Source organism: Salvelinus sp. IW2-2015, linkage group LG14 (genome assembly GCF_002910315.2).
Source record: "Salvelinus sp. IW2-2015 linkage group LG14, ASM291031v2, whole genome shotgun sequence".
Taxonomy (NCBI): Eukaryota; Metazoa; Chordata; class Actinopteri; order Salmoniformes; family Salmonidae; genus Salvelinus; species Salvelinus sp. IW2-2015.
This window is the reverse complement of record NC_036854.1, coordinates 39,527,110-39,544,981: the sequence shown is the minus strand read 5'-3', so window position 1 is coordinate 39,544,981 and position 17,872 is coordinate 39,527,110. Positions and strand designations below refer to the sequence as shown.

General features: G+C 43.0%; 1 protein-coding gene across 4 annotated transcripts in view; it reads right to left on the bottom strand.

Annotated features, from left to right (window-relative positions):
• LOC111973050 (matrix metalloproteinase-16) overlaps positions 1-16,602 on the bottom strand; it is a 77,882-nt gene extending 61,280 nt beyond the window's left edge. For all 4 annotated transcript variants that reach the window (XM_024000199.2, XM_024000200.2, XM_024000201.2 and 1 more), the window contains exon 1: positions 16,112-16,602. In XM_024000199.2, coding sequence (XP_023855967.1) covers positions 16,112-16,237 — 126 coding nt within the window. In that variant the 5' untranslated portion in view covers positions 16,238-16,602. The remainder of the gene's footprint in view (positions 1-16,111) is intronic.
• Positions 16,603-17,872: the final 1,270 nt, after the last annotated feature.

Sequence of the window (17,872 nt, the reverse complement as noted above, 5' to 3'; positions counted from 1 at the left end):
AAGCGTGTTCCTCGACTTATTTCCGCAGAAATGCACACCGGTTTTGGCTTTATCGGATTGTCCATGACGGAGATAATAGACACTAGTGCTCAAACGCGCTGGCCCCTATATAATAATTGGCCATCGTTGTCCAGGACAGAGTAACGTATGTATGACTACGATTAGTGCAAATTTCTGGTGTAAATATAGAACCAAACAGCCGAACGTGAGCGCAGGGAAAAAACTACAGTTGTCATGCTGACTATCCACAAGGCACCAGGTAAGTGAATATTGCGCAAAAAAACTAAAAAGGGAATGTCGTATAGATGAACCCGACGAATGTCAAGGATTTGTTTGTGTTCCTTTCTAGATGATCCAAGTTCATAAGTGTTTTTCAATAAAAGTTGCACAAACTTGAAAGAGCACATCCTTACCTCCAATGGCACATTCGTGCATGACACATATCTAAGATTGTGTTTTATGTATCACAGTAAACTGTAAACTGAACTCTTCAGAGATGCACTTCCCAATAGATGAATGCGATAATCTTATCTGTTTTCGATGATCCCATCAGGGGACTAGAGCCTAGAGCGTGATAACATGCACTCTCAGGGCCTATATGTGATAAAATGGTACTACAAGGGCTAACGTGATACACTGGGAACTAGGGCTAAACGTGATAACACTGGACTTGAGCACTCAACAGTGATAACACTACGGACCTAACGGCTCTAGACGTGACTAAACACTAGGACACTCGGGCCTAACGTGATAACACTGGACTAGCCGCCACATCAACGACTGAACATCCACTGAGACAGGCCCTAAACGTGATAACACACTACACATGAAGGACTCGGGCCTCAAACAATGATAATCAAGCTCACAGCGATTGGGCGCCTAACGTGATAACACTGACTAAGGGCCTACCGCGGATACACACTGGCACACAAGCGCAACAGTGAATAACACTGGACTAGGCCTAACGTGATAAACTGGACAGGGCCATACATGTGACATGGACGGCTAACGGATAACACGGGACTTGGGCCTACACGTGATAACACTGGCAGAGGCCTAACGTGAATACATCACATGGAGAGTGCGAACTAACGTGATAAACAGGACTAAAACAGAGCACAGCCACTAAGTGATAACCTGGATCTACCACACGGAGCCTCACAACAACGTGTACACTGGCTAGGCACACGAGCCTAAACGTGATAACACCTGGACTAGGGCTAACAACGATGATAACACATGGAACACACCCAGACACAGGCTAACTGATAACACTGAACACTCGCAGGGCCTAACAACCACAACAGTGAACTGAATAACTCACACACACACAAGGGACACACACTAGGGCCTTAAGACCACCCATGTGATGCACATCATACCACACACACACAACATCTACACACACCCACATACACATACACAGTACGAGCGAAAGCGCACAACTCACAACACACTTACAGGACTAACTTAGTGATAACACACTGGACCTAGTGCAACACAAACACACAAAACAGCTGATTCAACGACAGCAGCAAACGCTCACACAGACACGACAACCTCACACCAAGGCCTACGTGATACATTTGAGCCCTACATAAAAAATGACCAACACACAATCACAATCAACACAACACACCACACACAAGCTCTACCGATGATGGGGTTAACACTCACTCTCTACTCATTACATGCCTTTCAACACACACAGACACATCTCCATAACAGCCAACACTATAACACGTTACACAGTAGACATGAGGCTATATCGTGGGTGGATATTGGAACTCATGAATACTGCAAAGAGTAGCCACTGTTCTTATGAAGAAAAATACATGTAAGGCCGGCGCACTACCTTTACACACACACACTCACTCACAACACAACACACGTTCTACTACCACTACATACAAACAGCCACCACACTCGCCATAAACACAATCCACATGTTTCACACCACATACTACAACACTATTTAGGTTGAAGATTTGCCTCACATCACACGATGAACATGACACAGCAGTAATGTGTAGGCTACAGGCAAAACTGTACTAGACAGGAGTGTGTTTGTAATCATAAGTTCTAGTATTTCCTAGTGCACCCATAGCGCTGCAATCCTTTGCAGTACACCTGGCTGGTCTGCTAACTTCACGTCAAATGGGTCTGGTATTTCTTCAAGCAAACTCGCTCGGAATAGAGATCTCAGAAAAAGTGCAGACTTCACGAATCTAATTACTACTATATACTTACCTGATACATACAACCTAGCAACTATTCTTCTTTGCTTGATTATATATCTATATATAAGCTATGCAGATATAATAATTATAGACCCATAAAAATGCATGGTAAGGGCAATATAAATGAGGCTGGAGTATGTCTTGAGTTTGAAACATTAGCCAAATTTGTGTGCAAAACCACCTCTTTCTTTCTTTTCTTTTGATAATTTCTCTGTATGTTCTTATTTGTCCATGCAAGGGTTAAATAACAGGCGAGCTTGTTAAGTGTCTTCTCTCCTCCGTCTTTTCTCCAATCTGTCCTTTGAGCCTTTCTCTCCTCATCTTTTCTTCACTCGCCCTTAATTCTTCCATCTTTCCCTCTCTAATGCGAGGGGATGATAACAACGGCGTGTGTCAGTTATCCTCAGGGCTGAAACGGCCCTGGGCGGACAGAGGCTAGATACAGTCCCAGTGTGATTCCTAGTGATACTAGTCCAGGTAATGCTAGACACCACCTATAAATACACAGAAAACAGACACACTTGTACTGTACAATACCCAATAAGGAAAACTACGCAAATAGACTGATCATCGAGTTCAGTGGAACGTTGTGTTTTATAACTTGCTAGTTATTGGGAAAGCCACAACCCTCAGCTTTCATGGTACTTGATAATCAGCAGATTATACACTCATGAGACAAGGATTGATCCATCACTGTAAACTTGTAGAAAAAACACATGAGGGATCTGCAGGCCCGAGAAATGTACTATAGGAGGATCTCTTTTCTCCTACTCTGTCTTTTCTTTTTCTTCTGTATTATATCTCTCTCCCTCTCAATCCCTATTTCTCTCCCCTCTCCGTCTCCTATCGCTCTTTCTTTCTTCTTTCTTCACCCCCCCCTTCCTCTCGTCTCTCTCTCCTCTCTCCTCTCTCTCTCTCTTCCTCTCTTCTCTCTGCCTTCGACGACAGCTCCTGGACGACATGGAAGCTATTACAGTAAAAGACTATCTATGATTGTGCTGTCCCAGCACTTTTCTGGTGCTTCGGGGGTATAACAGAAATTAGGATGAAAGTGCACCGTTAGACATTAGGTAACAACGCCACCACTATTCACAAGCACTATCACATTGTTTCCTGTGAGTCAATGGGGCTTTCCAATTGTTTTGCTAAGGAATTAAATTAAATATTTTCAATGGCTCAGCAACAGTTAAAATGCATGAGGGACCAGCACCCATAGGGCCCTGGTCAAAAGTAGTGTACTAAATAGGGAATAGTATGTCTTTTGGGATGAAATCAAGTCCCCTAACACAGTTCAGAAGCTAATTAAAGTGTAGTCTAGGCCGTTAGCACTGTGAAAAATGTGCTTTCAGGCTATGAGAACAAACTTTCTTATCTAAAAGCACAAGTGTTGCAGAAAGCTGAATTTGTATTTTAGAAAACTGGGGCTCACAGTCACAATTATGATATAGCCCAAGGGATTACAGTAACACATTGTCAACAAAAACAACAATTTCCATTATGATAGTTYTGTCTTTGAATTAGGCTAGGATAGCCTAATTAGGCTACTTAAGCATGAACCTATTTAAAAATCTTGCCAGAAGTCAAGGCTTGCGTCCCAAATGACACCATGTTCCCTATTTAGTGCACTAACTTTYACCAGGGCCCATAGGGGCCTCTTAGAAAAAAGGGTTCAAAAACTGTTCTTCGACTGTCCCCATAGGAGAACTCCTTTTAGTTCCCTGTAAAAGCCTTTTGGGTTCCATGTAGAACCCTCTGTGTAAATGGTTCTACCTGGAACAAAAATAGTTCTACCTGGAACCAAAAAGGGTTCTTCAAAGGGTTCTCCTATAGGGACAGCTGAAGAACCCTTTTAGGTTCCAGATTAGAGGTCTGCCGATTATGATTTTTCAACGGCGATACCGATACCAATTATTGGAGGACCAAAAAATCCGATACCGATTAATAGGCCGATTTATATATGTATTTGTAATAATGACAATTACAACAATACTGAATGAACAATGAACACTTTCATTTTAACTTAATATAATACATAAATAAAATCAATTTAGTCTCAAATAAATTATGAAACATGTTCAATTTTATTTAAATAATGCAAAAACACAGTGTTAGAGAAGAAAGTAAAAGTACAATATGTGCCATGTAAAAAAAGCTAACATTTAAGTTCCTTGCTCAGAACATGAGAACATATGAAAGCTGGTGGTTCCTTTTAACACGAGTCTTCAATATTCCCAGGTAAGAAGTTTTAGGTTGTAGTTATTATAGGACTATTTCTCTCTATACCATTTGTATTTCATAGACCTTTGACTATTGGATGTTCTTATAGGCACTTTAGTATTGCCAGCCTAATCTCGGGAGTTGCCAGGCTTGCTCATAAATAGCGCTGTGCTTCAAGCATTGCGAAAAGCTGCTGGCAAACGCAGGAAAGTGCTGTTWGAATGAATGCTTACGAGCTTGCTGCTGCCTACCACCGCTCAGTCAGACTGCTCTATCAAATATCAAATCATAGACTTAATGATAACATAATAAACACACAGAAATACAAGCCGTAGGTCATTAATAACTATCATTTCGGYAAAAAAAACATTTATTATTTCAGTGAAATACGGAACCGTTCCGTATTTTATCAAACAGGTGGCAACCGTAGGTGTAAATATTGCTGTTACATTGCAAAACCTTCAATATTATGTCATAATTATGTAAAATTCTGGCAAATTATTTACGGTCTTTGTTAGGAAGAAGTGGTCTTCACACAGTTCGCAACGAGCCAGGCGGCCCAAACTGCTGCATATACCCTGACTCTGCTTACACTGAACGCAAGAGAAGTGACACAATTTCAGGCACCACATTGATTATATGCAACGCAGGACAAGCTAGTTAAACAAGTGATATCATCAACCATTTGTAGTTAACTAGTGATTATGTTAAGATTGATTGMTTTTTATAAGAGAAGTTTAATGCTAGCTAGCACCTTACCATGGCTCCTTGCTGCCTGCACTCGCGTAACAGGTGGTCAGTCTCCTCGTGGATTGCAATATAATCGGCCATAATCGGTGTCCAAAAATGCCGATTACCGATTGTTATGAAAACTTGAAATTGGCCCTAATTAATCGGCCATTCCGATTAATCGGTCGACCTCTATTCTAGATTCCACCTTTCTTTCTAAGAGTACAGTGCTTAGGGTGCCATTTGGGACAAAGATCAGGGAAGTAAAATGTGTACACGTAAAGCTTGTGTTCCTGTCAAACCAGCCATCAAACCAGCTACATTCTACAGCCATCTGCCAGATCCATCAACATAGACAGATTGATTTAGAGGGATCAGCTCTGTCGTGGTTTCCCCGTCTCCCTGTGGGACAATAACGATGACAATCACATAAGACTTTAGCATTAGAAGGGAAAAGGAGGGGGATGGAGGTTGGCGAGAGGGGAGACGGTTGGATATACGGGAGCCCACCGTCAGTCATTTAGTGTTCCTTTGTACAGTCGTCCAGTCATGTCTCTCGTCTGTCAGCCTGTGACTTACGGCTGTCCGTGTCACGCTATGACACCACTTCAACTATTTGAATCTTGCAAGAGCACGAGCAGATGCAGAGAGAGCAAATTATGAGTGTTACACGCGTGTCTCTAGTGTGGACACTCTCTTTCGCTTTCTCATTGATATACAGTATTCATTCTCCCCTTGATCTGGTGTCCTAGCACCGTTGTCTATGTAAGGGTTCAGGACTAAAGCACAGGCGTTTGGCTTTTCATGTCAGACAGGCTCCCACTCAATATACTAGTATTTCTCTCCCTGTCCTCCTCTTCCTAACTCGATAATGATCAAGCTTGTAGGCCCAAACAACTGTGTTCAATAGAATCGGAATGGGCAACTCTTGGCCTTCTGTCATTGTGGATCACCTCAACATGACTTGGACTCTTTCAAAGGTCACAAAACTGCACAAAAGAGCAACCTAAAAGTGTCACACAAAGAACATGTACAGATCAGAGATTACACTTATACACAGATTCATCACAAACTACACACAATGACAACATACACCTAGCTACAGGTAGTTAGTGACAGACAATAATGCATAATATGAAAATGAACTACAGTAGCTTCTCTGTCAGTGTCTGTGTGTTGGTCACCTCAGTAATTCCTCTGATAGTGATCTTGTTGCTGCTTTGGTCACCTCAGTAGTTCCTCTGTCAGTGTCTGTGTGTTGGTCACCTCAGTAGTTCTCTGTCAGTGTCTGTGTGTTGGTCACTCAGTAGCTTCTCGTCAGTGTCTGTTGTTGGTCACCTCAGTACTCTCTCGTCAGATGTCTGTGTGTTGGTCACCTCAGTAGCTCCTCTTGTAGTGTGTTTGTGTGCGTCACTTTCATCAGTAGCTTCTCTGTCAGTGTCTGTGTGTTGGTCACCTCAGTAGCTCTCTGTCAGTGTCTGTGTGTTTTGGTCACCTCAGTGCTCCTCTGAGTCAGATCTGTGTGTTTGGTCACCTCAGTAGCTTCTCTGCAGTCTGTGTGTTGGTCACACTCAGTACCTCTGTCAGTGTCTGTGTTGGGCACCTCAGTAGCTTCTCTGTCAGTGTCTGTTGGTTGTCACCATACAGTTGTCAGTAGCTCCTCTTCAGTGTCTGTTGTGTTGGTCACCTCAGTCATTTGTGCCTCGTGCTCTCCAGTGTCTGTCGTGTTGTCACCTCGTAGCTCCTCCCTGCAGTTCTGTTGTGTACCTCATAGCTCTCGTTCAGTGTCTGTGTGTTGGTCACCTCAGTAGCTCTCTGTCGTGTCTGTGTGTTGGTCACCTCAGTAGCTCTCTGTCAGTGCTGTGTGTTGGTACCTCAGTAGCTCCTCTGTCAGTGTCTGTGGTTGTCACCTCAGTAAGCTCTCTGTCAGTGTCTGTGTGTTGGTACCTCAGTATCCTCTGTCAGTGTTGTGTGTTGTCACTCATAGCTCTCTGTCAGTTCTGTGTGTTGGTCACCTCAGTAGCTTCTCTGTCAGTGTCTCGTGGTTTGGTCACCTCAGTAGCTTCTCTGTCATGTCGTGTGTTGGTCACTCAGTAGTCCTCTGTCAGTGTCTGTGTGTTGGTCACTCAGTAGCTTCTCTGTCAGTGTCTGTGTGTTGGTCACCTCAGTAGTTTCCTCTGTCAGTGTCTGTGTGTTGGTCACACGTCAGCTTGTTCCTCTGCTAGCATGTCTGTGTGTTGGTCACTCAGTAGCTTCTCTGTCAGTGTCTGTGTGTGGTCACCTCAGTAGCTCTCTGTCAGTGTCTGTGTGTTGCACTCAGTAGTTCCTCTGTCAGGTCTGTGGTTTCACCTCAGTAGCTCCTCTGTCAGTGTCGTGTGTTGGTCACCTCAGTAGCTTCTCTGTCAGTGTCTTGTGTTGGTCACCTCAGTAGCTCCTCTGTCAGTGTCTGTGTTGGTCACCTCAGTAGCATCCTCTGTCAGTGTCTGTGTGTGGTCACCTCAGTAGCTCCTCCGTCAGTGTCGTGTGTGTGGTCACTCTCAGTAGCTCCTTGTCAGTGTCTGTGTGTTGTATCCTCAGTAGCTTCTCTGTCAGTGTCTGTGTGTTTGTCACTCAGTAGCTCCTCTGTCAGTGTCTGGTGTTGGGTCACCTCGTAGCTCCTCGTCATGTCTAGTGTGTTGGTCACCTCAGAGCTCTCTGTCATGTCTGTGTTTGTCACCTCAGTAGCTCACTGTCAGTGTCTGTGTGTTGGTTCACCTCCAGTGGTGAACCATATGAATTCCTGTGCCTGTCCCAGCTGTGGTAGTGTCAGTGGATCGCTAGATAACGAGCCTAGCGCTACATCATGCAGGCTCACTAATTAGCCTGGCCAGGAAATCAAAGGCTAACCTTTAAGGCAGTGGGAATACTTCATTAGAGAAGAGACACACACATTCCAAGAAGAGGAGGTAGCCATAGCAACACGCTTCTGGGACAGTGGGCTGTCAACAAACAGTGGTGCACATGGCTGGTATATCAAATCAAATCAAATCCTATTTCACATGCTCCGAAGTACAACAGTTGTAGATCTTACAGTGAAATGCTTACTTACAAACCCTTAACCAACAATGCAGTTTCAAAAAAATGATATCATTATAAAATACCCCCCCCCCCCAAAAACATAAGAATAAGAAATAAAAGTAACAAAAATAATGAAAAAGTTAGCAGTAAAAGATAACAATAGTGTGACTCTAGGAGAGATGATGATTTGCTTGCCGTGTGGCAGTGACCCGTCTTTAGATCGTAAACAGATATTTCATGCAGACTGCCTTTTAACAAATGACAATTCAGAACATGACACCGCCTCTTGGGGTAGCTGACGTCACCTCTCTGCTCCTCGATTTCTCACCCTCGCCTCGGCCTGCTTGAATAATCCAGTAGGACACACCAATCGAACGCATGACCAGCAAGTAGTGCCAACCTTACCAGGGTCGCCAAGGCAACACAGCCTCCACCCAGCACAGTATGCCAACCTACCCGGTCGCCAAGCAACACAGCCTGACCCACCAGCACAGGCAAGTCGCCAACCTTACCCAGTGCACTCAGGCGCAAGGGGCCAACACAGCCTACCCACCAGCAAGTAGTGCCAACCTTACCCAGGGTCGCCAAGGCAACACAGCCTGACCCACCAGCAAGTAGTGCCAACCTTACCCAGGGTCGCCATGGCAGCACAGCCTGACCCACCAGCCACCCATTGAAGAGATCGCTACTCCGTGTACTTAGGCTGTAGCCCTATTAGGACAAATGTCAACAAATAGCACAATGTGGTCATGATACTAGCAATACTAATGATTTTTTCCTGTTCCTCTTTGAAAGTGGACATTCTGAAATAGTGACTAAATGTTTACGTCCTGGACTGAACAGAGCGCTCTGATCACTTCTGAAATTCTAGGCTTTGTTCTTTTTTTAAATGTAGACACACAAATCCAACTACTATTAAGTAAATGATAGTGTAATCAAGAAAGAGAACAAGCTAACAGCGTAATCAAAGATATTTTATAACTAGTTAATCTGTGTCGTTTTCAACGGGAGCAAATGATAGTGGGCAGAGCCAAGCACGAGCTAGCGYGATCCTATTGGRGCGTTCTATTATGTATTTGCATATTTCCGCTAGGGAACGCCTACTCTGTGAAGTGCACGTGTGTGAAAACTCAATCCACCCTTGCTCTCCTTGTAAACAACTTTTTAAAACTTTGGCAAAGGGTAAAGTTACAAAACTTAGTGCTCTCTGTTTGTAAGAGATTCTAGTTTTGGGAACAGGAAACTGTATTGAGATCAGGCTTTTCTTAGATGCCAAAATGTGCAGAATGTCAGCCCAGTTCCATCTCACTACATACTCTCCCACTGCCGGCACCTGGGCTTCCTCTCATCACCATATTTGGTCGMGAGTGGAAATTCCAACCGGATGCTTCAGATRTATACATCCGGTGAKACATCTGGCMCCTCGTTCTATCTGTGGCGTAATGGCTCTGTCTCACAGTGACATGTTCCCACGACAATGGATAGTACTGAAAACACACGACAGGCCTACTGCTGGTGACGACTACAGACAGCTTCGCCTGTGACAGTGTGACTCTACCCTAACTAACACTGGACACTTCAGTTTCATTAAAGATTTAATAGCTCACAGAACTGCTACTAACCACAACCTCGATCAATGTATGCCTATGAAGTCTCAGAGAGATGCAGCGTGTATGAGCAGAGAGAGGAATGATAAGATAATGGAAGTGAGAATAATGAAAGAGAGAAAGGTTTGAGCAGGAAGTAGAGAGAGGTGGGGGACAGAACGAGAAGCAAGGGGGGCTGGCGAGAGAGAGAGAGAGAGAGAGAGAGAGAGAGAGAGAGAGAGAGAGAGAGAGAGAGAGAGAGAGAGAGAGAGAGAGAGAGAGAGAGAGAGAGAGAGAGAGGAGAGACGAGAGAGAGAGAGAGAGAGAGAGAGAGAGAGAGAGGAGGAGAGGAGAGAGAGATGAGGAGAGAGAGGGAAGAGAGAAGAGAGAGAGAGAGAGTAGAGAGAGAGAGAGAGAGAGAGAGAGAGAGGTGTGGGTGATGGGACTGGACAAATAAACACAAACCAAGCAGCCCCTGCCCTGACCATTGAGCAGCCATTAGTACAGACCTCAGCATTGGCCTCGGTCCCACCATGGAGTCATCATAACCATGTTGGCCGCTGGCAGTACGAGACACACACACAGAGACACACACCACACACACACCACCCGCTTTCAATTATTCAGTCAGCCAGGCCTCCCAGGCAGGGCATGCCAACTGGTAACATGAGTCATGTTAGGAATGGGCTCTGTCGTTACACTTGTGCCTATGTTGTGAGTCCTAGTGACAACACATCATACCCCATGCTAGATATTTAGCATTTGGGACTGAGATTGGAATAGCTAGCTAACTGTTTGTGCTTATTATTGCGTTGTATTCAAAGACACTTGGTATTGTATTGAGGTGTACGGTCATTGTTGATTTCATCGTTTATTTCTATCAGAAATAGTACAGTATAGATACAGTAGGTATACTTCATCTCTATATTCTATTCTCTCTCTGGGGTGATTTCTGTGTTTAATGTCTTGGTGTAATTCAAACCCTTTGTGACTAATCATGCAACAGTTTTACACCTGCTTCTCCGCTGGGGGAAACCTTCACTGTATGCTAGATGTGGAGTGCCAGATAGTGGGCTCACAAGGTTATATTGCCTCAGTGTACGTCTGTAAGCATAAAGTGCCTTCGGAAAATACCCCTTGACTTTTTCCACATTTTGTTATGTTACAGCCTTATTCTAAAATGGATAAAAAACAAAAAGAACAATCCTCAGCAATCTACACACAATACCCCATAATAACAAAGCTTAAACAGGTATTTAGAAATGTTTAGAAATGTATAAAAAATAAAAACAGAAATACTTTATTCAGACCCTTTGGTAAGGGACTCGAAATTGAGCTCAGGTGCATCCTGTTTCCATTGATCATCCTTAAGATGTTTCTACAACTTGATGGAGTCCACCTGTGGTAAATTCAATTGATTGGATATGATTTGGAAAGGCACACACCTGCCTATATAAGGTCCCACAGTTGTCAGAGCAAAAACCAAGCCATGAGGTGGAAGGAATTGTCCGTAGAGCTCCTAGACAGGATTGTGTCGAGGCACAGATCTGGAGAAGAGTACCAAAACTTTTCTGCAGCATTTAAATCCCCAAGAACACAGTGGCCTCCATCATTCTTACATGGAAGAAGTTTGGGACCACCAATAGTRTTCCTAGAACTGGCCGCCCGTCCAAACTGAACAATCGGGGGAGAAGGGCCTTGGTCAGTGAGGTGACCAAGAACCCGATGGTCACTCTGACAGAGCTCTAGAGTTCCTCTGTGGAGATGGGAGAACCTTCCAGAAGAACAACCATCTCTGCAGCACTCCACCAATCAGGCCTTTATGGTAGAGTGGCCAGACAGAAGCCACTCCTCAGTAAAAGGCACATGACAGCCCACTTGGAGTTTGACCAAAGGCACCTAAAGACTCTCAGACCATGAGAAACAAGATTCTCTGGTCTGATGAAACCAAGATTGAACTCTTTGGCCTGAATTCCAAGCGTCAAGTCTGGAGGAAACCTGGCACCATCCCAACCGGTGAAGCATGGTGGTGGCAGCATCATGCTGTGGGAATGTTTTTCAGCGTCAGGGACTGGGAGACTAGTCAGGATCGAGGGAAAGATGAATGGAGCAAACAACAGAGAGATCCTTGATGAAAACCTGCTCCAGAGCGCCTCAGACTGGGGCGAAGGTTCACCTTCCAACAGGACAACGATCCTAAGCATACAGCCAAGACAATACAGGAGTGGCTTCGGGACAAGTCTCTGAATGTCCTTGAGTGGCCCAGCCTGAGCACAGACTTGAACAGACTTGAACCCGATCAAACATCTCTGGAGACCTGAAAATAACTGTGCAGCAACACTCCCAACCTAACCTGGCAGAGCTTGAGAGGATCTGCAGAGAAGAATGGGAGAAACTCCCCAAATACAGGTGTGCCAAGCTTATAGCGTCATACCCAAGAAGACTCAATGCTGTAATTGCTGCCAAATGGACTTGAACAAAGTACTGAGTAAAGGGTCTGAATACTTATGTAAATGTGAAATTTCTGTTTTTTATTTGTAATAAATTAGTGGGGGAAAAACTACTGTTTTTYCTTCGTCATTATGGGGTATTGTGTGTAGATTGATGAGGGYAAACATGTTTTTTAATCAATTTTAGAATAAGTCTGTAACCTAACAAAATMTAGAAAAAGCCAAGGGGTCTGAATACTTACCGGAGGCACTGTAACTGTTACAGCTGTGGTTATTGAATAATGTCGTCTTCATTTCCAGGAAAATGGGGTCTATTTGTATGACTACAGTCATAAAATGTAAAGAAACAAGTGCTGAATGAGAGCGAATGGAAATGCTGCCTTGAACTTGATTCTGTCAATGTATACAGTATATCTACACACACACACACACAAATATACCATAGAGGGCAAAATATATCAAGTACCGTGCCAGCAATTCGATTTTTTGCCATTTACTRTACAGACCTTGAACATAAAGTAGTTCAACTTTACTAGTTGAACCTTACTAGTAGTTTGTAGTAAAGTTGTTTCACGTAAGGCAATGACGTGTATGCTTGTTGGATCAGTACACTCTGATTCCTTTTAGTCGCTCTCCACCAGGGTCATATTCATTACTGGACACTGTAGCAAAACGCTTTGCAACAGAAAATGAAAACAACCYTTTGTTATTGGTCAAGTTCAGGMCGTCCCGCCCCGTTTTGGCCCTTTTGCTTRCGTTTCGTGCCTAGTGAATACAACCCAGATAACATCACTGTGGTACTGTAGCCTACAGTCAGAGGAATGATTCTTATACGTGTCTATTACCTTACCAGTCCCAGACACAGACAGGGAAATAAGCTTAAAAATCCATTGTCTCACTGTAATTACTTTGTGTCGACAGTTCTAGTTTCGTTTACATGCATAACAATAATGTACCACTAGATACGTCGCTGTACTGACAGACACAGTACCCAAGGCTTCCTTTGTCCATCACAAACGTTAATGATGTCTCCTCCACACATATTTTTGATTATCCAATGGGAAACATGCCACTTGAAAAGACACAAAACCATAATAAAATAAATGACATCATTTGGTTCTCTCTCTTCCATTATAACAAGGGCAGACTAATGTGGGGGAAATTGCTTTTTAGCAGAGTGGGAGACGGACCAAAAGAGTGAAAATGTTCAGAAATGCTCTGCAAAATAAATACTGTACAATGCCTGCTGCATTGGAGAAGAAGTAAGCAAGTTCAAGTTCAGGCCTCTCTGGGGTTATAGGACTCTCAACTAACAACCAACTAGATACAGGAAGTTGGGACCATTATTAAACTTTCTTCCAATGCCAGTGAGGATTTCTCTTGAAAATAGTCTGACCACCAATTACAGAGCAGCAGGTTTATGTCAACCGTCATCTTTTATTGTCCTCTGTGACCTATATGTGTGTGTGTTTGTGAGTATAAAGAGTTGCAGGAGAGACAGGCTGCCAGACCCACCCTGTACTGGCCAAACCACACAGATTCACCACAGTACTCCAAACCAACAACTATTTTTAGTATCAGAGGGATTTAGGGATATGAATCATAGTATTCTGGTTCTCTTTCACTTCCTCGCGTAACACTAAACACCACACACTGTACACTGTATGAGCTTTTATTCCAATGCCCATTCATTGTGTTGTGAATTTTCAACAAAGGAAAAGGTTTAATCTTAGAGCAAATAGAATAATATACCTATTGAGCTTTTTAAGGTCATACAAATGTATTTTGCTGTGGAATGACAAACACTTCCTGCTTTATAATGCAGTTGATCTGTTAGCCTTCTCTCCATGCACTGACTGCAGAAAGAAGGGACTGGAAGCTCAACGTATTTGCATTACAATATGCTCTCAGTCATCTGATCTGATCTGAAGCCAGATCACAATGATCAAGGTTCTTCAGTTTCAGGCTCCTGGCTATGCTTTTGACCGTGCACCAAGACATGACTGCTTCCTAAATGYCACCCTATTCCCTTTAAAGTGCACCACTTTCGACCAGGGCCCATAGGGAGGGGTGGCCTATGTAGGGAGTAGGGTGCCATTTGGAATGCAGACATGAGGTGGAGGAGAGGGAGGGCCGCAGCCCCCTTGTCATGTTGGCTTTGACATCTATTACTGCATGACCTGTAGCATCTGTTTTTCATCTTCACAGYTTTGTATATGTTGGGCTTGCAAATCATGTGGATATAAACCTTCTATTAGCAGTGTTAACATGCTAAATGCATAGAGATCATATAATTCATCCTATATGTAAGTATATGGGTAAATGCTTGGTAATGGGATTATGTCCATTCAATTGCAAAGGAATGACAGAGCCATTAGTTCACTCACCCTAAAATTGACTATTAACATTTTACTCTATACATGTTCTATAGTTTTGGCACACATGTTATGCAGAAASTCTACTTTTGGCACGGACTTTGACTTTACCACACCCTCCTTTAATTTTAGGGAATGCGAGCCAAACTTCAGCTGGCACCGCCCACTTGGCAGAATATTGAGTGATAGTGGGTAATAATTTTGAACTTTTTATGAGTACCCGGTGCAGGATGGGGAGACATGAACCTTTTGAAAGAAGTCTATGTTTTTGTTTTTATTTGATTTATTTTTATTTGCAGAAACATTTGTGTAACATCAGAAATAAACTAAGCTGTGTAGGCCTATAGCCTATTGTAAACCCGTTATAACAATTAATTATCACGTTATAAGGTTGAAATAAATGATTAGGCTACAGCATCCACAAAGCACTCCCTTGTTAAGTTTTGAAACACCAGATATTACAGACAAATGTGTCAAGCGGTTAAACCAATGGATAAATAGTTGAGAACCATTCTGACAATTAGATATGTAGGCTACAGATGTAGGATGATAATTGTATCCTGTTTGCTACAGCAGGAAAATAATCCTGCAGCAACTGAAAATCTGAATTATTATGTGGATTATAATTTTTGGGGTTGATACATTTTTCTTAAGGGAAAATTAAGTCTCAAATTTCAGGTGGAAATTACAAACTTCAGAAGCCTTTTTAAACCTCAAATATACTACAAATGTAACATTTCCTGTATTGCAGGACATTTCTCCTACAACAGGGAAATCAAATTAAGATCTTGATCTGTAAAGTGGGGAGTTTAAATAAATGTTCTCTAAATCCCATTCTCATTTGTCTTGGGTTGTGTGGGACATCACAAATCCAATTCCCATCCTTGCAGTATAGGTAATGGCATCACCAAATGCGCCAATAGCCTATGGTGCTACGTTATGAAAATACAAGTTATATTTGAATTAGGATACATAATCACAAGTTAGATCTCAGTTCATTATAATACCACTCCAATCAATGTTCAAAGTTAGTGACCAGKTATATCAGGTGGATTTATTTAACAACAACCATTGAACCATAGAAGCATGCTTTGCTTCTAAAATTGCCTAACATATGGCTATAGGCACATTCCACGTCTAAAAGAGTAATAGCGTGAGGGAAAGGTGGACCGAATGGAACAGTACTGCTGTAGCCTTTCTAGTTCGCACCTCGTAAACACTCACAAAGAGGTCTACTGTTGAAGCTAAATTCAACTCCATCCCTAAAGCATGGAGGGCTCATATCGGTTCGTATTCAAACCCCAGGCATAAATTGACACGCATTATGATCCTATTTGTCTTGGTAACTAGGAATTATTATGCATAAAACACAAGATGTTTCTATTTTTAAAATTGAAATAACAATGAATGGTCACCACCAGTGAAAAAAGCTAGCAGTACCCCGTTCCCATTCTTACCTCTACGCTGAACGGTTGTTCCTCTCCATTCACGGCACATAAAATCCACAGCAAGAATTGCAAGCACAACGTCCCTAGATAAAAGCTATTCAAACGTCTTCTAGTGTGAAATGCTAACAAAATCATAATGAAGCCCCTTAATTGTTTCTGCTTGTTTTATTAATAGTCACTAAAAACAAACGGACAAGGAGTAAATCCCTGGCGTCTCAGGCGGAGGCTAGGAGGAACATTGGTGGTGACGGTATCTCTCTCGCATGCCCGGGGAAGGAATGATCGTCGCCTCGGTTCGTCGAGGGTTGAAGAGGAAGTTATCCGGAGAAGACAATAATTCGCAATTGTTTTTCAGATGTTCRGTTTTATTTGTCCACTGCTCAGTTCTCCTCAGTGGATCCACATCTAATGCTGTTGTCAGACACATTTAGCTTGGGTCCTACACTGCGCGGCATAGCTGCTAGTTTTCAACCATAACTCGGATGACTGCGCCTGCGCTCTCTCTCCGAACCCCCATCAGAGCCGCATATTATAACACTCCCATTTTGGAGCCTGCGAGGCTCATAGCGTCACGGAATCTTGGATCATATACCAAACTATATCATCGCTATATCGTACCTTATGGACAGTAGTGGAAAAGGGAGGGGATAAAGGAGCCCGAGGTTGTTATTCCTGGGGCCAAACACAAACGTGCTACCTTAACCAAGCTAGTATGACAGAATCTGTGTTGCCCATAACATCGGTGGTTGCTGATGGTTGTTGATGATGATGATAATGACGATGAAGKTTTCGATTATGATTAGCCTATATAATTGCACAGACGACCTATTTCACTCATTATTACATGTTATTAGCCTACATGTTGCCCGTTCCATTGATGCTCTTACAGAAAACTGTTTTTAACATTTTAACACTAGGCTACTGTCAAGCAGCAACACTTTCATTTCAGATGTTCTCTGTACACTTTTTTAATAGCTAATGTTGAAATGTTTCTTGTTGAATGACTTCCGTATAGTCCGTGACAGCCCAGCATATACATCTTATATGTGGTTGTATTTGAAATGACACTTTATTCACTTTATAGTGCACTACTTTTGACCAGGAGCCATATGGTTTGGTCAAAAGTAGTGCACTATGTAGGGAATAGTGGTGCCATTTGGGATGCATATTGATTGTACAGTAGTAGGCTTTGATAAAAGCAGAGGAAATGCACTGTACGTTGTTGTCTGTCAAGTCCACCAGAGGGCAATGACAAGCTAAATGTGATATTAGATGAAAGGAAACGTGTCAGTTTACTACTTACTGTACAGTACAATAGTTACATTTATGTATATGCAAACACACAATGTCACAGTCCCATGGATTTGTACAATATTTGCATTGAAGAAGAAAATATACACACCAATCTAATTGGAGTTAAAATTACTAATGTCCCAATCCCTTTCCCATACAACCCAAAAGCCCCCCCCCCCCCCCCCTCTCTTTCTCTCTCTCTGGCTCTCTCATCTCTTCAAATAATAGATAAGGAATCCTCCAAATGTTTGAGAGCTGTACAGTTGAGAGCATCCTGACTGGCTGCATCACCGCTTGGTATGGCAACTACTTGGCATCCGACCGCAAAACGCTACAGGAGGTAGTGTACCGCCCAGTACATTACTGGGGCCAAGCTCCCTGCCATCCAGGACCTCTTTACCAGGCAGTGTCAGAAGAAGGCCCTAAAAATTGGCAAAGACTCCAGCCACCCAAGTCTATCTGTTCTCTCTGCTACTG